The sequence below is a fragment of the Taudactylus pleione genome, unplaced genomic scaffold (genome assembly GCF_031769625.1).
Source record: "Taudactylus pleione unplaced genomic scaffold, aTauple2 ptg000070l, whole genome shotgun sequence".
Lineage (NCBI taxonomy): Eukaryota > Metazoa > Chordata > Amphibia > Anura > Myobatrachidae > Taudactylus > Taudactylus pleione.
Window position 1 is genome coordinate 8,891,064 of NW_028284472.1, and position 25,123 is coordinate 8,916,186.

General features: G+C 42.5%; 1 protein-coding gene across 1 annotated transcript in view; it reads left to right on the forward strand.

The window, feature by feature from the left end:
• The first annotated feature begins 416 nt into the window (after positions 1-416).
• The window catches only part of LOC148533749 (cytochrome P450 2C5-like), an 84,862-nt gene continuing 60,155 nt past the window's right edge, over positions 417-25,123 (forward strand). The window contains exons 1-4 of the mRNA XM_088467239.1: positions 417-493; positions 887-1,073; positions 1,881-2,043; positions 5,356-5,505. Coding sequence (XP_088323365.1) covers positions 900-1,073; positions 1,881-2,043; positions 5,356-5,505 — 487 coding nt within the window. The 5' untranslated portion in view covers positions 417-493; positions 887-899. The remainder of the gene's footprint in view (positions 494-886; positions 1,074-1,880; positions 2,044-5,355; positions 5,506-25,123) is intronic.

The following is a 25,123-nucleotide window of genomic DNA, read 5'->3' on the forward strand; positions in this document are numbered from 1 at the left end:
TAGCGTGGGAGCTACTTGGAGCGGATGGATAGCCATGTAGAGAAGCTGGTAGTGTGGGAGCTACTTGGAGCAGGATAGCCGTGTAGATAAGCTGGTAGCGTGGGAGCTACTTGGAGTGGCGACAACACCTACAGAGCGCAGTGGGGAGACTCACTTAGTTGGACTAAGGAACTTGTTGCACTGGCAACTTGTGTCAGCAGTGGGGATCCTTTTATAGTGGACGCTGGGAGCTGGAAGGCTGAGAGAGAAGGAGAAGGCTCCTCATTGGTGGTAGTGGAGTCACATGGGTGAATCCAAGATGGCCGCGCCCATGGACCAGAGGACAGTGCTTCCTGGATCTGAGCAGTGGGGAGCAAGCAGTCAGCAGGAGCCGGCGTGGAGGTAGAACAGCAGCGGGACGTGTCAGAGGACAACAGCGGGAACCGCCCTGAGAGAGGAGGAAGCCGCGCACAGCGAGGGAGCCGGAAGACACCGCAGGTCAGCACCCGCAAAGGTAAGTGACAGGGTCTGATTCTGGGGTCTCTGGAGCAACCTGTGACAGCTATACAGTAGTCCACACTTCCTGATATAACATGTTGTTAAGAGTGAGTCAACCACAGTTTAATTTACTGAGAGTACGAATAACAGGATTGGCTTTACTTATTGATACAAAGGCTTCATATTGCACCCTTTGAACGTTTGGAATGTCAGAGCTAAACCCCACTAGACTCAGATCTGATACAAAAATGTTACTTGCATTGAGGTCCATCAACAATCTTTCAGCTTCCATTACTTGTCCCTTGTGTAAGACCTGATGAAGGACAGAAGAAAGAACTTTGTGCACTGCTTGTATTCTAGTATATAGACATTTCTAATAACCTACCTATGTTTTATCTTTCTTTTACAGAAGACTGATTGCCATGGACCCAGTCACCATTCTTCTGTCCACCGTGATCATCCTATTTTTGACCTATGTGTTTAAAAATCAGAAACAACACAAGGACAAGACTTTCCCCCCGGGACCGAAGCCTTTGCCAATTATAGGAAATATGCACATGATTGACATAGGAAAGCCTTATAGGACATTTAAAGAGGTAATGCAGCACCACTGCTAAAATGTCACTAAGTCAAATATGGCTACAATTAAAATACATATATATTTTTTTTAAAACTCCTACATTTGACCAGAAAGGTCTAGGAGGCTATTTAAATTAGGAAAAATCAAATTGGGTACATTAGTTTCCCCTCATTTTTTATAATAGGAAATTTGGGAAGACATTTACAGTATTTACTAAACTGCACTACAAATGGTCAGGGACCAGCTGTGTAAGAGACTGCAAATGCTGAATGGTCATTTACACTTAGGGATCAATCCTATTGCACGCGGCGATCTCTCCGGTGTGAGTCATTGCGGCATTGGCTGCACATTATGGCAGCCCGGAAATCGCCAAATTTTGCTCGCAGCCCCATAGGCTGGATAGATCTGGGGTGTGATAATGCAATCACGCCATCATAGACCCGCCCTTGTATAAAATGCCGCAATTACCGGCATTGTGATGCGGGGGCTGTGCCATGACGACACAATTCAACGCAAATTGTGTCATCGGCCATTTGTGCCAGGTGGCTCTAGCCTCCTGGAGGCTTGCCCACTTTTCCGGGTGGCCGGGAGCACCACCCGATTTTCGGGAAACTTGCGCCCATTCCAGGAGGGTAGGCCAGTATGGTTTTAGGATACTACAGTAATACTTTAATGGAGATTGTTCTGTATTATATTCTTGAGAAAAGATTTGTGCATGGTAATCCCAAAGGTATGACTTCCAACCATAGCTCAATGATTACTGCAAATTTGTAACGCTGAATATAGCACAAATTAGTTAAACTATTTCTTACTATACTTACAGATGGCTAAGAAGTATGGCCCGGTATTCAGCGTCCGACTGGGTATGACAAAGACGGTCATCCTATGTGGTTATGATGCTATCAAAGATGCTCTAATCAACCACGCTGAGGAATTCTCTAACAGACCGCACATCCCAATCTTTGCTAAAACAATGAAGGATAATGGTAACTTTTTTCGTTTATTTAAAAAAAGAATAATAATAATAATACACTGATGGAGAACTCTTGAAATGCTGCACATTAATGCTGGGTACACACTGGCAGATATATTGGCCGATCAATTGATTGGCCAATATATTGGGTGCCCGTCGGCCACTGTGTGTACCAGCGATATGTCTGTGAAGGACGTCGTTGCTGCACAGCCAATGCCCAATATATCTGCAGATATTTTTGTCCATCGTGCTGTGTGTATGGGTGGTCAGGCGACCACCCATACACTTGCTGCAAACGCCGGGAAGAGGTGGTGCAACAGGCCCCCCAGCCAGCGGGACTCGCAGCCAGATGACAGGTGATGGTTGTTCAGTGTGTATGAACGACCATCATCTGCAGATATATCTGTCAGGTGTGCACCCAGCTTGAGAATCAACTGTGCTCAGCATTTGTGGATTATAGTAGAGACATCAGGGCTGATTGAGAGTTGCCCGTCCTTAATGTAAAGATCTATCTGAAATCAAATGGAGCTCTGTGTACAATCAACTCTAAGTAGCCTGCGATTCCCAATACACACTCACAACACGCACTCAACATACTTGTTGCCGCCCAGTTACAGCTATTCAGCTGCATGTGGAGATGCAGCTAATTCCATGCAACTCTGAATGCATGTACAGCAGATATGTTTGTCTGGAAGATCTGCGCAGTGCGGACAAATTGCAGGTGCACAGCTGTGCGCAGATCGTGTACATGTTGGGGCCTTCATACAGCACTTTCAGCAATTACCGGCGATTCAGAGTGGTACTAATCTCCAGTGGCAAACGCAGGATTTGCAAAGGGGGGTTTCCAAATACTAGGTTACACAATTAATGACAAAAAAAAAATCTAAAAGACTGCAGACACACACACTGACACAGACACACTCACACACTTACATACTGACACAGACACACTCACACACAGACACACACACACACTAACACACACACTCACATACTGACACAGACACACACACTGACACAGACACACACACACTCACATACTGACAGACACACTCACACACTGACACAGACACACACACTGACACAAACTACTGACACACACACTCACATACTGACACAGACACTCACATACTGACACAGACACACTCACACACTGACACAGACTACAGACACACTGACACAGACACACACACACACACACACTGACAAAGACTACACTGACACACACCTCTCACTTAAAAACACAAATAAAAACAGCTCTGGCATCATTACACCCCACATGTTATACACAGACCTGCAGTGCAGCTGGAGTCCAGGAGAGACTGCCGGCAGTACCATCAGATCTCTGTCACCCGGCAGCAGCTCCCTCTCAGCCTCTCACAATGCTGGTGCTGCCATGTGAACTGCCTATGAGGGACTGTGCGCTGCGCTGCAGCTCCCCCTACAGCCAGCACAGTATGACAGCAGGCACAGTATGACAGCCGGCACAGTATGACAGCAGGCACAGTATGACAGCCGGCACAGTATGACAGCAGGCACAGTTGCCTGAGCTTCTCTTTTAAAAAAAAAAAAAAATAGTTCAGCTGCGCAGCGATGGAGCAGCTGGCAGGGGGGGTTTCTAGGTACTCAGAAACCCCCCCTGCGTGCGCAGGTGAATCTCGGTTGTATTTCCACTTGTGACTGAGTAGGTGTAAATGGGTAACTATGGGGCATTTGCATGTAGGTTTACTTTGCCGTATGCGTGTTGTGGGCATGTTGATGGAACTGCGCATTATTTCGGAACACAGAAAGTGGTCACAAAGGCAGCAACGTTACACGCAGCTCTGAATCAGGTCCTTTGGGGTCTATTTACTAAGCCTTGGATGGAGATAAAGTGAACGGATATAAAGTACCAGCCAATCTGCTCCTAACTGTAATTTTTCAAATACAGCCTGTGACATAGCAGTTAGGAGCTGATTGGCTGGTACTTTATCTCCGTTCACTTTATCTCCATCCAAGGCTTAGTAAATAGACCCCTTTGTTTTTTACTGGTACGTACAATAAGATCTGATCATATTTTGATCACATATGAAGAAATATCATTTTAAGCTAATATAAATGCTGGAATAAGTATAATAATAGAGACTTTGGACCTCATTCAGACCCGCTCGCAAGCGGGTCAATGTTTAGGCCCTGCGCACGCGCAGCGGCTGCACTGCGCGTGCGCAAGCCCAGGAGCGAGCGAGAAATTCTCTTGCTCCGGAGCTCACTACAAAAGGGGCGGCTGTCGATGTTGATCGACAGCTTGCCCCGTTTTGTAGGTGTGGCGGGGGGGTGGCTTCACAAACGGAGGCGTTTTGTGGGCGGCCGCACTGACATCAGCAGAGCAAGAAGCTCCCTGGGGCTTGCGATTGCCGAGAACCAACCTTAGGGTCTCGTCGCAAGCCCCGATGGTTGCGATGGTCTTGACCATCGCGACCATCAACCTGGTCGGTCGCTAAAGCTGTGGGTTGTAACCCACAGCTTAGCTAGCGATCAGGAGGCCGCATTTCAAAAGAGAAGCGGCCGCCCACATTCTTCGTATTATGCGAGCACCTCTGAATGAGGGCCTTTATCTCCACTGTATGTGTAAAGTTTCAGCTATATGAAACCTGGGATATGGGAAGGTGGTTTTGGCTGAGAATAGGCGATGGATTGGCGGAGAGCTGACACTTTACTGCTAGAGATGAGCGTTTCAGTTTTTGAGAAAATCGAACACACACAAACTTAGGGGTTCCGATACAAACCGAGACCTGACTGGGGTCATCTCACAGTTCAGAACTCTGATTAAAAATTGATCTCACAAATTTTAGATGGCATTTCAGTCCCTCCCTTCATGATTTTCTGTGCTGTGAGTTGGTCAAAATTGACTGGAAATTACTGGAAATGATGATGAATAGGCCCCCAAGAGTTCCCTGGAGAACACTTGCCAGCTGCGTGGAATTGGGTCGAGGTGCCACGAATGGCGTCATCAAGGCCACGATTTTGTGCTTTGTCTAGCTGGGGGTGGGCCCGTGATGATGTAGCTTATAGCAAATCGCAATTATTATGCGCCATTGCCCCGCCCACTTCTGAAAGTAAGTGCTGGAGGTCGAAGTTGCGGGAGAAGTGCCCACTTTTTCAGGACCCAGGAGACTCTCCCCTACAGTAATTCAGGAGTCTCTTAGAGATTCTGGGAGAGTGGTCAAATATATACTCTACACCAGGGTATGAGGGATTTTTTATTCGCATATCAGAAGAAATATTTTATTTGCAGAACTAATGTGTACTATAAATCAGCACAGTGACCTATATTCACTCTGTTCAGGTATTGTCTTTGCTAATGGTGAGAACTGGAAAGTGATGAGACGATTTACACTTTCAACATTACGAGACTTTGGGATGGGGAAGAAAGGATTAGAAAACACGATTATTGAGGAGGCTGAATGTTTAACAAAGAAAATTACATCCTATGGAGGTGAGTGTGTACTTTGTAATATCCACAGGGACAGAGGGCCTGATTCAGAGCCTCTCGTAAGCGGCCGCTCGTTCGCTCTGAGCGATGTTTGCACAACTGCGCATGCATATGGGTCGTAAGGCGCATGCACCAACCAGTCATTGCGGTCGGAAATCGTGCGCTCGTAAAACAGCGAGGGCCTGCTAATTTGAGTGACAGAATGAGGCGTTTGTGGGTGGTAACAGGGGAAGGTGCTTGAAAACGGGGAGTGGAGATACGAACGCAGGCGTGCCAAACGGTCAAAACGGGCGTTTAATGGATGTGTATAATTAACAAAACAGCACGTCACTTGGTTGTCTTTTAGCCTGATTGCGGGAAGTAAATCCTACCACAAGCAATGCGAGCAGTTCAGATGCCTTTCGATGTACTCGATTAATCTAATAAATAGCGGAGATGACGTATGATGCGAACGGGGCGTCTTTACAAAATAGCGAGCGCATCTTTCGGACGCTCGCTCAGACATTGAGGCGTCCACAGACCGCAAGAAGCGAGCACTCAATTTAAATATCCGGCCCCTTTTTCCGCAAATAGCGTTCGGGTCTTAACATGTAATTATGTTATATACAAGTACATACAATATTCCCATCCATGTGTATACTCCTCCCAATCTTACATCAATGATAAGTGGCTGACAAATGTGTGTGCATAACGAGAGTGACAGACAAGCAGGAAAATTAAACAGAATAGAGGACCTCATTCAGAGTCGATCGCAAAAAGCGATCGCTCACTCTGAATGAGGGCGGGCACTTCTTTTTTACAAGTGCAGCCTCCTGGTCACAAGCTAAGCCGTGGGTTACCATCCACAGCTTAGCTTGCGACCAGGGTGATGGTCACGATGGTCATCACCATCGCGACCATCGGGGCTTACGACCAGACCCTAAGGTTGGGTCTGGGCTCTCGTAAGCCCCAGGGAGCTTCCTGCTCTGTTTGAGCAGGAAGTTCCCCACTGACATCATTGATGATGTCAGTGTGGCCGCCCACAAATGGCAGGCGTTCGCATGGGAACGCCTCCGTTTGTGCGGCCACCCCCCGGCCCGCCTACCAAACGGGGACGGCTGTCAATCAACATCGACAGCCGCCCCTTTGGTAGCGAGCTCCGGAGTGAGAGAGTGCACACAGCTAGCCATCGACCCGGTTGCGAGCACATCTGTGCTTGCGACCGGGTCTGAATGAGACCCCGAGTCTGGCAGGAAGAGTCAGCACCTGCCAATGAGAACAGGAGTATGTAGTCCAAAGGCTGACTGGTAACTTTAAACTACATGAAAGGTCCACCCAAGGAGGCCAGTGTGTGCCACCATAAGGGGCATGACCAAGTCACGAAAAGGGGCTTACCAAGTACCAGACCGTACACCAACCCCCTTTCCTTCACATTCTTCTTGGAAATGCAGTGCAAATACCTGCATACACACACCACACGTTACACTAATCAAATATCCCATTAAAAATATCTTAATGCGTCAGTTGACTGAAGGCTGATGAGTTGGATCCAACAGCTCAATCTTGTCGTGACCAGAGTTGTTGTACCTGGCGGTTCGCAGTCTCTGCCTGTGCGGGTGTTTTGGCGCGGTCCTGCCGGTGGGGGTGCTGGTGTCTGGAGGTTGACGCGAGGTGCGCATGGTTGTTCCAAGGGTACAGGCCATCTGGTGACAGCTGAGACCGGCAGTTCTGGCACGCTGGGGACTGCTGGGCACCGCCATTTTGGTTTTGGGCATGTGGCCTGAATGGGCCAATCAGGTTGCAGCTTCTGGCATGTGACTCTCAGCAGCCTATCATACACTTTACCATGGTACTTAAGGGTGTTCAGTACACCCTCTAGTTGCCAGTGCAACGTGTACACAGCACAAGCTGTGTGAAAGTTCTCTGTGCTCCTTAGCTCAGTGTGATTATTGCAGTCCCAGCAGTGCTCCGTTTCCTGCTCTGTCTCCACCTCAGGCTGTTCCCAGATACCCGCATCCACCCTGCTATACCCCGTTACTCATCCCACAGTTGTGACTCCCCCAGCTCTCCGGATTCAGAGCCCACTCCAGTACTTCAGATCTCTGTTCCTCAGTCACACTTCCATTGGACGTTATTTCTCTGCCTGACACACCGGTTCCCAGCCTCATTACTTGGACTTTGTTTCTCTGCCAGACCTTTGTTTTCAGCCTCACATCATTTGGACTTATTTATTTTCTGCCAGTTTATATGCCTATTACCATTTCATGAATTATAATACTCCTATCAAACCTGCTGCATTTCAATACTGCAAACCCGTTCCAGTTTTTTCTCCTGCATCCACCCCGGGCTCAGCAAATAATCCAGGCAAATCTGTATCAAGAGGCAGAGGTTGTATCAGTTGAAATATGAAGTGCGCTATTGCATAGCCTCCATGTTGTTCCATTAGGGTAGTGTCTAGTGCCATTTTGTCACAATGTAAAAGCCCCACAGTGAAATAGAGGGTATGCAATCGGGAAGCCGACTTCCTTACTGCTTTATCCCGGCGAGGGTTACATGACATGCGTCTAATTCTAGATGCCTGTCATTTTACCGATGCCGGGAGACCGGCGCTCGGCATCTCGATCGAAGGCCCCCCCCCGGGGTACTTAGGTATAGGCGGCGGGAAAGGGGGGGTTAGGTTTAGGCACTTAGAGGGGTATTAGGGTTAGGCACTGGGGGGAAGGTGAGGGTTAGGCACCCCTAAGGAGGGTTAGGGTTAGGGGGGTTAGGTTGGGATAGTTGATACTTACCTGGATATTATCGGGATTTTCAGCCGTGTCGGCCTGCCGCTGTCGGGATTTGAACCGCCGGACTCGTAATTCGTATGTATTCCAAATACAGAAGTGATCCACATACCTCTAGAGAGACCCTGTAATTTATAGCTCAAAAACCTGCAAAATGGCACAGGTGCTGGTTTATACTTTCACCGCTACCCACATACAATCACCGGCTAGTGATCTGTATGTTCCGCTCCATACAGGATTTCTGACTGTGGCAGAGTTAGTAAGTGATGGGCTCAGGTGCAACAATAAGCTTTGGGCCGCCCCCCCGGCCCCTACCCCAACCTTATATTAGGGTCTCTTTGTGCGCTGAAGTTGTTTACCCAAAAAGGGTGTGGGGAAGGGGAATAGCTTTTGTGGCGCACAGTGTATCAGTATTATTCATGTACAATGCAAACTAGTCTTTAGTCAAATCAGGATAATCCTTATTTGATTGATGACTACTGTATATACTGTATATAGCAACGTGACGGCATTCATAGCACTAGTAAACACGCACAAACTCCAAGCTAAAGCCAACATATTACATTGCCCTGATACTTTGGATTCATCTTGGAGTCTCTGCATGTTTATTAGTGCTGTGAATGCCGTCTCTCTGTTAAAGGAATGGCACCGGGTCAAGCAAATTATTTAAACTAAGAGGTGCCCTGGAAAGTGTTATTTATACACAGATGTGTCCTCACTCATCTTTTGCTGCAGTCGCATCAAACAGCCCCTCTTGACGCGCCCGGTCGGTGAGCCTCTGCCAGCGCTGGGCATCTTTATTGCATGTTATTGTGCTGAAAACTATTCTAAGTCACAATGCGATGTGACTAAGATGCATTGGGAGACTGTGGTGATTAATTTGATATATGACAGTCTGACTCATTATACTGCTACCAGCTGCGGGCTCATTCGGGGCATGGTGCAATGCACCAGCGGCACCACTGCTTGTTCCACCCCTGGTGAGTATGGCTGTACAGTTATACCACTATACAAGAAACCAAAGTGCTGGTAAGTCCTGAGTTGTTTAATGCAATTAGTGGATCCACTGGTGTATACTATTTACAGTGCTTATTACCACCAAATAGAACACACATACTGTATCAACCAGTAGAGCAGACCAGGGCAAGACCTTATATGCTGGGAAACGGTATGATTTACCACCGGACGCAAGGCCGGCGGTCTGAATCCCAACAGCGGCTGCCCGACATGGGTGAAAATCCAAATCATCCCTAAGGTAAGTATAGACTAACCTAATTCCCTCCCCTAACCCTAACCCTCCGTTAGGGGTGCCTAACCCTAACCTTCCCCTCAGTGTATAACCCTAATCCCCCCTCTAAGTGCCTAAACCTAACCCCTCCTTCCCCACCACCTAAACCTAAGTCCCCCCTGGGGGTGCCTAACCCTCCCTTCCCCTAGCCTAACCCTAACCTCCTGGGGGGGTGCCTAACCCTGTTCCCCCCGGGAGCTCTAAACCTAACCCTCCCCCCCGCGGCTGTCCGCACACGGCACCCCTTCGATCGGGATACCGGACGCCAGTCTCCCAGCGTCGGTAAAATGACAGGTATCTAGATTTAGACGCCTCACATTTAACCCTCGCCGGGATAAAGCAGTCAGGAAGCCGGCTGGCGGTATTAGGTCCGCCGGCTTCCCGACTGCTTAACATATGCTGTGATCTCCTTACTTACTCTCATTTAGGTAACTAGAGAACAGGCATCCTGAATCTACAACAGCACCCTAAACTCACATGATTTCAGAAGACCTCTCAGTGTACATGACTTCTTCACTTGCAGAGACTGAAGACCCCCCCCTGCAGTCCCAACACCTACAATCAGCCATGGGTGAGTGAGCTGCTACCCCAGCAAGTGAAGTGGAACGATGCCAGTGGCTGCATAAATACTGGTGGCTGATAATACTTCTGCCTTGCAGTGACCACACGTGTTTTCCTCACCAGCACCTACAACTGATATTCCATTACCTCATGCATCATTTGTTCCAAATACCTCTTAGATTGTAAGCTCATTCGGGCAAAGCCATCTTTGCCTTCTGTGTCGTGTACTTGTACATAATGTGTTTGTATTATAATTGCCTCAGTGTACGGCAGTGTAATATGTCAGGAAAATTGCGCAAGACTGCATACTTTGGCTTTCTGACTGGCAAGTAGTCTTTATGTAGACATTCATAATGTTGAAATGTTGTCTTTCAATATGGCGACATTCACAATGTCAACATGGACATAATGATAACATGCGGCCTGGTACAGCTCGGATTGCAATTGGAAAAGCGCACGTAGATGGACGATTGTTGAGTACTGCGCATGCAAATGCATCGCAAGTGCGCGTGCGCGAAGGCACCACTGCGATCGCACAAACCACGCAGAGGCATCGCAGTGTGATTGACAGGAAGTGCCGTTTAGGGTTGGTGGTCGGAGAAACACAGACGCGCCTGTGCGTTTGGACGCCGTTACAGGGCTGAACATATATTAACCCCTGAGATGGCATACGTAGCTTGAGTACTCACTACGTACAGGAAGGTGAGCAATTTCTGAGTAAGGTCTGACCTGCTGTAATTGTGCATGAGGCTCCGATGGTACTCGATGTTACCGATGTTTTTGCTGGATTGCAAGGTATTACGGATGTGAGACAGGGGAAATGGCGTCTTTATATTGCCCAGCGACGGCATTGCGATTGCAATCATTAGCATATGTTCACAGCAGAACTGCCTGCGCGATTGCTGCCGCGATCGCATTCGTGATCCGTGCTGAATCAGGGCCCTGCTCATTATGCCTATATTGTGAATTCGACATTACATACCACACACTTTCTGAACAGGTAAAGAGTAAAATAAAACAAGATACGCAATGCAAACTGGCATAGTACTTACTCTGACCCATGAAGGCTTATACATTGTTACGCTTCTGGATAAATTAGCAAATTCTCTTTCATCAAACAAGGACAGTACAGGCTTATCAGAAGCTTGAGTCTAATGAACAGTGGGCCTGATTCAGATCTGGTCACAAGGCTGCGTTTGCACACAGCCGGCCTATGTTTGCAATCTGCGCATGCATATAAGACGCAGTACGTGTGCGTGAACCAGTCGCTGTGATCGGGAAGCGATCGCAGCCAGTACATAGACGCTCCGCAAGCATGAGTGAGAGGACTGCCGTTTATGGGTGGTGACATGGGGAGGTCAATGGTAACGGGGGTGTGGTGGTGTGAACGCAGGCGTGTCTGTGCATCTGAACGCCGTTTCAGGGGCGTGCATAATTAAGACGCTTCATCAACATACACGTCACATGGCTGAATTACACACAGCAGCACTCGCAGAGCTTGCGGATAGTTATGGTCAACCACAAGTGGTGTGTATGGGTCCGATATCAGCCGATGTTACCGATTGTTTAAAGACACTTGCTGGAGATGACATATGTTACTAAGGATAATTGGGTGTCTTGTGTCAGGCTGGTGGGTGTTTAATTTCATACCACGATCGCACGGCAAAACATAGTGGAAGTGCTAGTGTCTTGCTTGCGATAGCGGGATTTGCATGCTTTGTCTGTGAACGGCTGCGTGCGAACGCAGCCTTGCGACCAGGTCTGTATCAGGCCCAGTATTCACCAACGAACCCAGCAAATAGGTTTTGAATTTGCTGCAGAAGGTCCATGGATCACAGCCTTTTGCTGGTGGATGCTGGAAGGTATTGGGACAGAAGCCGAAGGAGCAGTCTTGTCCGGGAACATGGTGGCACCATTTTTTAGTTTTTTTTGGGATATACAATTATTATTATGCCTGAAAGATATAGAGGATTTTAATCGTGGACTCATGGGTAATGAATTGAGAATGGATATGTCCTGCACATGGGGATGTCATGATGCATCAAAACAAGGGTTTCTCTTGACACAACTTTGGGTTGTCCATTTCAGTTTTTAATAATAAAATTTGAGGGAATACTGTAGCTTGGCATTTTGAACAAAGCAGTTGAATAGGTCTAAGATGTATTTAATGTCTTTAGTAATTATTAATTAATTTAGTTTGTCTCCATTTAAATTCTATTTTATACTGTAATGTTTGGCCATTTTTGGAAGTTTAAACATTTGTAGGCTTCATTGACACAATGATGTATAAGTATTTGATTTGTTATGTTAATATCCAGTCTTTAAACCGCCAAAGTACAAAGATGAATCCCTAATGATGTTGCCTCACAATGAAACGCATCAGATGGTTACTGTTGGTCGGCATAAGCTTCAGAATTTAATCATCCACTGTGTGCTCACATTTGGGACTTTGTGAAGTGCTGAAACTTGTGACACTTGTCTTCTTAGATTTGCTTGTCCACAAGATAATCACTAATAGGCTGTTTTTATGTAAGTGTTTTTAATCCATTGAGTTCTTATTAAAATTAGATTCTCTTTCATCCCCTTGTGGACTCTGGAGGCTTAGTACACTGAGGTATAGAGGCATGGATAGTTGGAGCTGGCACTTTAAATAATTTAGAAGTGTGAAGCTCCTCCCCCTCTATGCCCCACCAGCCCCTCAGTTTAGAAAAAGGTGCCAGGGAACTGGTCACTTCATGCTGTGCTCCAGCAGTATTCTTTTATATATCTGTTTATTTTTTTCTTTCATTCAACAACTAATTGGGACCCTTCACCACCTCTCTAAAAGTTGTGGGTCCAGGTCCCTGGCGGCCTGACTTAGAGTCAAGCAAGAGTGCACAGGACTTCTGTTGAAAGCACCTGACAGCTCCTCACCACCGCAAGCATCACAGAGTTCTCCTTCAGTGGATACAAGGGGAGTGCAGTGAGTATAAAACCCAGCTGCGCATCCCCCGTCGCAAACCTGCCCACCCCCCCTTTCCCCCAACTTCAGACGCCGACAGGGAGCTGCACTACAGTGTGGCTCACAAGAGACCCCCACCTTCTGCTGATTAGGGGAAAACAGCGCTGGCAGTGTGGCACTGTGAACTACTAATGATCAGCAAGGGGAGCCATCTTGGCGCTGGGGAAGCAGAAGGGGGCAGAGCTGAACGGCACGGGCTCTCTCCCTGCTTGGTAAAGGCTGGGCTGTGCTCGTGTGCTGCTGACTAAAATGGACACATGCCTGCTTATTTCCTCACTACAGGCTGAGTAGAGGCATCATTTGCAGAAGGCCGATTCTCCTGGCACCTGACATCCCTTTTACAGTAGGATCCTCTCTAAGGGCTGTGAGTACACTGGGGTGCTATAGTTGGCTGGTGCTGCAGGGAATCCAGTAATTAGGGAAGGGTGTGGTGTGAATCTCCCCCTCTGTGTCCCATTACCCTTCTGTTTCTTCTGTATTTTTATTGTTTCTGTGTGAGTGGGCTGTGTGTCTCTTACATGACAGGCAGAGCCACCAAGGCTTCACAAAAAATGTTTGTTTGCTCAAAGTGCAATAGCAAACAAACATGGCCACTTGCTACTGGCTCCACACTATGTGATGTTTGTTCAGTAGTAGATCCACCTATTGCAATCACTGCAACGCCAAATACAGTACCTCGCCTACTCCTCCATGGGCCTCTGACCTAGTGGGAGTTATGGAGGACTTAACGTCAGAGTTGGCCAAGTCTCGTCAGTCTCAACCCCCCTATGTGACAGGATTGGCTAAATCAGTGGAAAGCTTGGTACATATTATGGGTTCCACTAGTGACATACCTTCTACTTCCTATCAAAATCTGTCACAAAAATGTGCACTACCGACAGTACTCCAGTTCGATGATTCAGAGGAAGAACACCCATCACAAGAGGAAAATGAGGAGGGTGAATTGGACAAGGTTTTGGAAGATGATGTGCCCACACCGCCAGATTTAGAATCTGGTTCTCAGGGGGTGGAGCCCTTAATTTGGGTGATCAGGCAGGTCCTTAATTTACCTGAGCACATAGTACCTGAAACTCAGGAGTTTGATTTATTTGGTAAACAATAAAAACGGTCTGTTGTTTTTCCCTTCCTTTTCAGCTTCAAGACCAACTTTCAGTGGCCTGGAAACAACCTGATAAGCGTTTCCAGATTCCACACCGTTTTGCCTCCAGCTATCCATTTCCATAATCTATGATGGAAAAGACCTCCTTCAGTGCATGCATCTGTTTCTCGCCTTCAAATAAAACAACACTTCCAGTTCCTGGTGCTACATCACTGTAGGACCCTTCAGATCGTAAGCTGGAAATAACACTACGATCTGTATACTCTGCAGCGGGAGCACAACTCAGACCAACACTTGTTAACACCTGGGTTAACCAGTTAATGGGTCTGGTACATCCAGAGCAGATCTGGTTGGAGGTCTGAAGTTCACTGGTGATATGCTTTTTGGTCCAGAACTGGACAAATGGATATCTCAAGCCACTAGGGATAAGTCTACTTTCCTCCCTTCAACTGCCTCGACACCCAGGAGAACTTACACTGGTCCCACATTTCACTCCTTTTGTGCCCCGCAGCATTTTCGTGGTAGAGCAAGTGGTGCTTCCACGCAGGCTAGAGGTGGCAGAGGTAGAGGTCACCCACAGATGGTATCATGTTGTCAGGAACAAAATCCAGTTGAAAAAAAGGTGGCATGATGGTCTCCCATCCCACCTGGGATCTCCTATGGCAGGACCTCGATTAAAGACTTTTCAACAGGTTTGGAACCAGACTTCTTTGGATCCGTGGATTCACAGATTACTCTCCGTAGGGTACAGGATATATTTTTAAGTTTCACCTCCAAATTGGTTCTTTGCTATGGGTCTGTGTCAGCAGACAAGGCCAAGGTTCTGCTATGGGTCTGCCAGTGTCAGCAGACAAGGCCAAGGTTCTGCAAGAGACAATTCAGTCCTTACTACAATCATCAGTGCTGGTTCCGGTACATCAACGGGGTCTGGGGTTCTACTCAAACCTTTTGTGGTACCCAAGCTGTATGGGTCTGTCAGCCCTATCCTGAACCTTAAGTCTTTAAATCAGTATCTGATGGTTTATCGCTTCAAGATGGATTTGATTCAATCAGTCATTGCGAGTTTGCAACTGGCAGAGTTTCTAATTTCTCCGGATATACAGTAAAGTATGCGCATCTACATGTTCCGATTTGGGAACCGCATCAAGCTTTCCTACGTTTTGCGATATTGCATGAGCACTATCAGTTTCAAGCATTGCAGTTCGGTTTATCCTATGCACCCTGTGTCTTCACCAAGTCATGTCTGTCATGATTGCACACCTTTGGACATCAGGTGTGACCATAATTCCTTACTTAGATAACCTGTTTGATCAAGGCCCCATCGGAATCTCTTCTCTTAGACCATGCCTTACAAGACTCTGATGCAACAATCCTGGATGATCAATTTTAAAAAATCCAACCTTATTCCATCTCAGAGACAATGAGTATACGCAAGGGAAAGAGGGGAGGGAGATAAGTCGCACAGGCTATTAATAGTATATTAATAAATAGAACATGTGTTGATAAAGCCACAGTAAGTATAATCTAGTACACTACAGATTAATCATACATGTGTACATAAAGAGAGTAATTGAAAAAGTGGTGGTGCTCACTAGAGTAATATGCAATGTAGTATAAAAGAAAAGAAAGAAGAAATTCTGTTTGGTGAGCACTCTTGATCAAATACAATAGGGAAAATTGGAATAGGTCCAATCAAGCCCCTAAAAAGTAACTTTTAATGATTATTTTTTAAAAAATATAATAGGTCGCATAATTAGACGACTAAATTAGACCAAATAGACACTCAATTAATTAAATACAAAGTTATCTACAAGATATAACATAAAAAAAGAAAAAAGAAAAAAATATAATAAGAATAGGACACTTGCATTGAAATAGATATTATCTTATTTTTGCAAAATGAAGTAGCAAGTGTAATATCCTCCTTAGTAGCAAAAATATGAGATCTGAAATATTACAATCAATCAGTATAATACAAATTAGATAACTGCTAATAGTCTATTAGTACCCATTAATAAATAGTTCATAATATGTCTGAGTGTGGAATAAAGTAGAAAAGGTCAGAGCATAGGACTGCTACTCCTCATTCTACTTCTCTTCACCTCTGCTTATAGCTATCTGTGAAGAGTGAGAGATTGCTGGAGAGCAGGTTGCCCTTAGAAACAACAGTTAATCAGGGGCTTTACTCACATTTTGTTTCTGCTTTTGGGTGTCATACTATTGCATTGGACACCCAATGAGAGAACTACTCTAATGAGATCGTCCGCAGTTAATAGAGCGATAGAACAGATAGTGAGAAGAGACTATAAATCACATGTGAGAATACAAAAATTATATGATTATAGGAAACCCTATGTGATTAATTGGCTCTTAAATACGCCTATTACAGGTGTAACATCACTTATTTTTTAAGAAGTATATAATATAACCATTGGAAAAATAGCAGTCAATCATTCAGGTGTGAAGTTATAACAGCTATTGACATTAATGATATTAATGAAAGTGCACAGGGCAATAAAGCGTAAAAATTCATATCCACACAGATCCAGAGTATATATAGATACCGTGAATAGGTGAATTTCACAAGAAGAACCATTTATTAAATTATTAACAGAAAATCCAAAATTGCTGTTCTTGTAGACATAAACTGTACGTAGGTGACATAAATATGTTAGTCACTTATGCAGACAATCAGATATAATGCCTGAAATCAGATATAAATTATGAGCAAATAAAACACAGCAAGTGTAGTCTATGCTGTTCACAGCAGGTGTAGTCAATACTGTTACTAATGCAAACAGTTAGGAAAAAATGCAAATGAACAGGTATAGATCATATAACAGAGTAAGTGAAATCTATACTATTGCTGGTGAAAATAAACGCCTAACAGACAAAAAAGAAGAATCATTTGTTCAATTATTGACAGAAAATCCTTCATTGCTGTTTTTATAGAAATAAACTATAAATTGGTGACATAAAAATGGAGGGCACTTATGCAAACAATCAAATATAATGCCCAAAATCAGGTGTAGATTATCAGCAAGTAAACGCAGCAAGTGTAGTCTATGCTATTCATAGCAGGTAAAGTCAATACTGTTACTTATGCAAATGGTCAAATAAGATGCAAATGAACAGGTATGGACCGTATAAAATAATAAGTGACAAATACACTATTGCTGATACAAATGAACAGATATGGTGCGAATAATTGCGTATAGATCATGTGCTGGTGAGCACAGCAAGTAAAGTCTATGCTGTGCTGTAAGAATGGTCTCACTGCGCGGGACTACCGCTCACGAACCGTTACCTCCGGGTACCCATAGTCCTAGGAAGTGAGTAGAGACGGAGTCCTGTTGGGTACTAGTAGGTGATGCCAATGCCTCGTGCCGTACAGCCGCGGGCACTCGTTTCTCCCCGACGCGCATTTCGCTATTAGCTTGATAACGGAGGTGATCCAGGAAGGGGTTTTCCTGAGTCATATAGTCCTGTGTGTGAGAGCTGACCAATGGGCTCAATTCAAAACCTGATAGACAGTCTGGGAAGCCAATAGATATTGCCATCAGTTAAGTAATCTGAGTACATTAGACAGCACAGCTGACTTAACTCTTTGGTTACTTGTTCAAAAGATCAATAGTTCTAACAATTGGATAGCTAAGGAACGTTAGTATTATTATTTCATTATAGGTACTTCCAAAATCAGTTAATTTAATACCTTGAACTGGGAAAACAAATAAATAAATAAAATCAAAACATTCATAGTCTTAGAAAATATATATAGTCAGACAAAAGAAGGAAAAAAATAGAAAAACAAATAAATAAATAAACAGTATTGATATATAGTAAAAATATAAACACATCAATCCATATGAGAAATAAATATTGAATAATAATGTAATATAATAAAATATAGTGTGATCGCCTGGGTACTTCCAACCTGCACTCAGGTAACCTTAAGCTAATATAAAACCACAGTCATTCCAAAGAATAAATATGATAGTTGTTTAATATACATTGGATCACTATACATAACAAAATCAAAATTCATATTTAAGTATCTTTTAATATCTATTTTTAATTAAGATTATTGCTCATATGCATATATGCATAAATGCATGTATATACGCATATATACACATACATACACATACACACACACATGCATACACATTTCCCAATGCCTCCCAAAATTGATATGTTAGTGTGCCCTTTCTCCTATCCTCAAACAAATGGAGCGAAAATAAGTTTGTAATGGCACTAATGTTGTGACATGACTGAACCATAGGGATAAACATTAAACTATAAGAGGTAAGAAGCATATCAAAATGTTAAATATCAATGTGTGATAAAAGGATAATGAACAAAGGTGAATACACTAGGGATTCAACTACCAAGTGTGTAAGGTGACACTATTAATGACTTATATGTGAGTATGAGTGTAAGTATTAGGGGAATATGTGCTCATTGAGTGTAATAAAATAACCATTAGATATATCTAAATTAGTGATGTATGAATAATAATTGTAATTATATAAAGTGATAATTGGTGCCAAATAAACAAATATTAAAACCGAATTATATAATACCACTAAGAAACTATACAAAATAAAATAAATGAGAACTAATAAACAAAATAAACATGTGAACTAAGAAAAAGTGTTGTGGTGTATGTGATAGTGGATTATAGTGTATAAACCTGTAGGTATATAAGAAAAGATAAAAATTATAAAAATGTATAAGGACAAATATGTATATCAATGGCTAAAGGAAGTGGAAAGGGAGGGGAGGGAACAACGAAAAACTTAGGGGAAAAGGGAAAATCAATTGTGTTGAAAACTGATTTAAGATCTCCTAATTGAAAGAACATACAAGATGAACATTTAAGTGCTTGGGTATCAATCAAGAAAGGTATATATATAAATGATGATAATCCCCCATTAAAGAAATGGAAAGTAACTATTGTATTCGTTTAATCCTCTTGGTGTTAGTGTATCCAATTTGAAGATCCATTCTGTTTCTTTTTTAAGGAGATTCGTATTAAGGTCACCCACCCTAATTCCCATCTTAATTTTTTCCAAACCGAAGATTTTAAGTTTTTTAGGGTTGCTATCATGTTTTTGCAGAAATTGTCTGGCTACAGAGGTGATTTTCTTCATTCTGTTGGTATCCGTCCGGGCATTCCTTATGTTGCCTATATGTTCGAGTAGGCGCAATTTTAAAGCTCGTGTTGTAATACCCACATATCTATATCCACATTCACAAAGAAGACAATAGATGATTCCAGTGGTGTTGCAGTTGAAAAAGTACCGTATATGCACTTTGTTACCATATCTATCCAAAATCTCAGTGATTGGTATAACATGTCCACAAGCTTTACAGTTACCACAAGGATAAGTACCAACCACCTTGGGTTTCTTCTTTGGGAATTGTTCAAAGTGACTATGAGTGAGGAGGTCTCCTAAATTTCTTGCCCTCCTCCAACTCATAGAGACATTTCTTGGAAGATGTGACCTTAAATCACCATCTAATAGAAGTACTGGCCAATGTTGTTGGATAATGCCTTGTAGCTCTTTCCACTCATTGCAATAATCACCAGCAAACCTAAGTTCATTCTGTTCTCCTCTATCCTGTATTTTAGGCTTGGGAAAAACAAGGGTGTCTCTGTTGATTTTGGATACCTGGTATCTAGCTTTCTTTATCGACCGATTACTATAACCCCTGTTTATTAATCTCAAAGAGAGGGCTTCACATTGCTTGGTAAATTCTTCCAAATTGGAACAGTTACGTCTTAAGCGAAGAAATTCGCCTCTTGGAAGATTAGAAATGGTGGGTGGAAAATGACAGCTCCTTTGATGTAACAGGCTGTTAGTAGCTGTTGGTTTTCTGAATAAATTGGTAGATACTTCACCATCTGTTCCTTTAGTTATTTCTAAGTCCAGAAAAGGGATTTTTTTTCACTGATAAACCATGTGAATCTCAGGTTCAGGTCGTTGATGTTAAGAACCTCCATAAATTCCTTGAACTTATGTTCTCCTCCTCCCCATATTACAAAAATTTTATCAATATACCTCAGCCATTGTACAATGTGCTGGGTATATTGGTCATTGATTTCAGAGAAGACCACCTCCCGCTCCCACCACCCTAAGAACAGGTTTGCATAAGTGGGAGCGCAAGTGGAACCCATGGCCGTTCCTCTGGTCTGCAAGTAGAATTTGTCTTGGAATGTGAAATAGTTCCTATGAAGGATGAAGGACAATAATTGAATCAAAAAATCATTGAATTCCCTTCTTTGATCCATTTCCAAGAAATATTTGACTGCATTTAGGCCATCATGATGTCTTATGGAGGTATAAAGTGACTCCACATCAATGGAAGCAAGTAAATAGTTGTCTTCCAGATTGATACCCTGTATTTTCTGTAACACATCTCTGGTATCTTTGAGGTAGGAGGGTAAAGTGAGCACATAATCTCTCAAATGCATGTCAACGAATTTGCTGCCCTGCTCAGTTAGGCTACCTATGCCTGACACTATAGGCCTGCCAGGTGGGTTCTTAACGTTTTTGTGTACTTTGGGGAGTGCATAGAATGTAGGTATTCTTGGAAATTTGACCTGTAAAAACTCAAAATCCCCTTTAGTTATTATACCATCGTGAAAGGCTGCCTGTATCATTCCATTGTAAAGAGAATGGAAGTTATCCGTGGGGTTGAGTAGTAATCTGGTATAGCAGGTAGAGTCATTAAGTTGTCTAAAGACCTCTTTAATATACAATTCCTGGGGCCACAAAACCACGTTACCACCCTTATCGGATGGTTTAATGACAATGTGTTTCCAATCTATCATAATCTTTAATGCCTCTTTTTCGGATTCTGTGATGTTACACTTATGAAATGCTGAGGATTGTTTCTTCTTCAATAATTCATCGAGATCTCGAGATACCAACTCCATAAAAACTTGAACTTGTGCACAAGTATTCTCCGGGGGAAAAAAGGTCGACTTCTTTTTACATGTTGGTCTGACTTTCTGTGTTACAGATGTTACATCAGATTCTTCTTCTTACTTATATATTCATTTTGTATGTTCTTTCAATTAGGAGATCTTAAATCAGTTTTCAATACAACTGATTTTCCCTTTTCCCCTAAGTTTTTCATTGTTCCCTCCCCTCCCTTTCCACTTCCTTTAGCCATTGATACACATATTTGACCTTACACATTTTTATAATTTTTATCTTTTCTTATATACCTACAGGTTTATACACTATAATCCACTATCACATACACCACAACACTTTTTCATAGTTCACATGTTTATTTTGTTTATTAGTTCTCATTTATTTTATTTTGTATAGTTTCTTAGTGGTATATAATTCAGTTTTAATATTTGTTTATTTGGCACCAATTATCACTTTATATAATTACAATTATTATTCATACATCACTAATTTAGATATATCTAATGGTTATTTTATTACACTCAATGAGCACATATTCCCCTAAAACTTACACTCATACTCACATATAAGTCATTAATAGTGTCACCTTACACACTTGGTAGTTGAATCCCTGGTGTATTCACCTTTGTTCATTATCCTTTTATCACACATTGATATTTAACATTTTGATATGGTTCTTACCTCTTATAGTTTAATGTTTATCCCTATGGTTCAGTCATGTCACAACATTAGTGCCATTACAAACTTATTTTTGCTCCATTTGTTTGAGGATAGGAGAAAGGGCACACTAACATATCAATTTTGGAGACATTGGGAAATGTGTATGCATGTGTGTGTGTGTGTGTGTGTGTACATATATGTATGTGTATATATGCGTATATACATGCATTTATGCATATATGCATATGAGCAATAATCTTAATTAATAATAGATATTAAAAGATACTTAAATATGAATTTTGATTTTGTTATGTATAGTGATCCAATGTTTATTAAACAACTATCATACTTATTCTTTGGAATGACTGTGGTTTTATATTAGCTTAAGGTTACCTGAGTGCAGGTTGGAAGTACCCAGACGATCACACTATATTTTATTATATTACATTATTATTCAATATTTATTTCTCATATGGATTGATGTGTTTATATTTTTACTATATATCAATACTGTTTATTTATTTATTTATTTATTTGTTTTTCTATTTTTTTTCTTTTTGTCTCGTTATATATATTTTCTAAGACTATGAATGTTTTGATTTTATTTATTTATTTGTTTTCCTAGTTCAAGGTATTAAATTAACTGATTTTGAAAGTACCTATAATGAAATAATAATACTAACGTTCCTTAGCTATCCAATTGTTAGAACTATTGATCTTTTGAACAAGTAACCAAAGGGTTAAGTCAGCTGTACTACTTAACTGATGGCAACATCTCTTGGCTGTCCAGACTGTCTATCAGGTTTTGAATTGAGTTCATTGGTCAGCTCTCACACATAGGACTATATGACTCAGGAAAACCCTATCCTGGATCACCTCCGTGATCAAGCTAATAGCAAAACGCGCGTCGGGGAGAAACGAGTGCCCGCGGCAGTACGGCACGAGGCATTGGCATCACCTACTAGTACCCAACAGGACTCCGTCTCTACTCACCTCCTAGGGCTATGGGTACCCGGAGGTAACGGTTCATGAGCGGTAGTCCCACGCGGTGAGACCCTTCTTACAGCACAGCATAGACTTTACTTGCTGTGCTCACCAGCGCATGATCTATACACAATTATTCGCACCATATCTGTTCATTTGTATCAGCAATAGTGTAGATGTCACTTCTTATTTTATACGGTCCATACCTGTTCATTTGCATCTTATTTGACCATTTGCATAAGTAACAGTATTGACTTTACCTGCTATGAATAGCATAGACTACACTTGCTGCGTTTACTTGCTGATAATCTACACCTGATTTTGGGCATTATATTTGATTGTTTGCATAAGTACCCTCCATTTTTATGTCACCAATTTATAGTTTATTTCTATAAAAACAGCAATGATGGATTTTCTGTCAATAATTGAACAAATGATTCTTCTTTTTTGTCTGTTAGGCGTTTATTTTCATCAGCAATAGTATAGATTTCACTTACTCTGTTATACGATCTATACCTGTTCATTTGTATTTTTTCCTAACTGTTTGCATTAGTAACAGTATTGACTACACCTGCTGTGAACAGCATAGACTACACTTGCTGTGTTTTATTTGCTCATAATTTATACCTGATTTCAGGCATTATATCTGATTGTCTGTATAAGTGACTAACATATTTATGTCACCTACTTACAGTTTATGTCTACAAGAACAGCAATTTTGGATTTTCTGTTAATAATTTAATAAATGGTTCTTCTTGTGAAATTCACCTATTCACGGTATCTATATATACTCTGGATCTGTGTGGATATGAATTTTTACGCTTTATAGCCCTGTGCACTTTCATTAATATCATTAATGTCAATAGCTGTTATAACTTCACATCTGAATGATTGACTGCTATTTTTCCAATGGTTATATTATATACTTCTTAAAAAATAAGTGATGTTACACCTGTAATAGGCGTATTTAAGAGCCAATTAATCACATAGCGTTTCCTATAATCATATATTTTTGTATTCTCACATGTGATTTATGGTCTCTTCTCACTATCTGTTCTATCGCTCTATTAACTGCGGACAATCTCATTAGAGTAGTTCTCTCATTGGGTGTCCAATGCAATAGTATGACACCCAAAAGCAGAAACAAAATGTGAGTAAAGCCCCTGATTAACTGTTGTTTCTAAGGGCAACCTGCTCTCCGGCAATCTCTCACTCTTCACAGATAGCTATAAGCAGAGGTGAAGAGAAGTAGAATGAGGAGTAGCAGTCCTATTCTCTGACCTTTTCTACTTTATTCCACACTCAGACATATTATGAACTATTTATTAATGGGTACTAATAGACTATTAGCAGTTATCTAATTTGTATTATACTGATTGATTGTAATATTTCAGATCTCATATTTTCGCTACTAAGGAGGATATTACACTTGCTACTTTATTTTGCAAAAATAAGATAATATCTATTTCAATGCAAGTGTCCTTTTCTTATTATATTTTTTTCTTTTTTTATGTTATATGTTGTAGATAACTTTGTATGCAATTAATTGAGTGTCTATTTGGTCTAATTTAGTCGTCTAATTATGCAACCTATTATATTTAAAAAAAAATAATCATTAAAAGTTACTTTTTAGGGGCTTGATTGGACCTATTCCAATTTTCCCTATTGTATTTGATCAAGAGTGCTCACCAAACAGAGTTTCTTCTTTCTTTTCTTTTATACTCCTTCTCAGAGACTCCAGTTTATGTGGATGATTTTAGATATGAGGTTACAGCGGGTGTTCCTACTGGAAGAAAAAGCCCAGGACATTCGGCTACTAGTTCAGCTAGTCCTCAGACAGAGGAAGGTATCTTTACTGGTTTGTCTTCGTCTCTTAGGAAAGATGGTAGCTTTCTTCGAGGCACTACAATTCAGACGTTTCCACTCCCGTGTTTTCCAGCTGGACCTCCTAAAACAGGGGTCAGAGTCTCATTTACTACTAAATCCGATTGGCCCCAACAACCAGGGTGTCTCTTCTCTGGTGGATGCAACCCAACAACCTCCTGGCGGGTCGAAGATTCAGATTGTGGGATTGAATAATCGTGACAACGGACACCAGTCTCCGAGGATGAGGAGCGGTGGTCCTAGACTGTTAGTTTCAGGGACGTTGGTCTCCACAGGAAAGACGGTGGCCCATAAATGTGTTGGAACTCAGAGTGCAATTTACAATGCTCTGCTCGAAGCAGCACACTTACTAAGATCTCATTGAGAATTCATGAGAATTCAGTCGGACAATGCGACGGCTGTCACTTATATCAATTGATAGGGCAGAACTCAAAG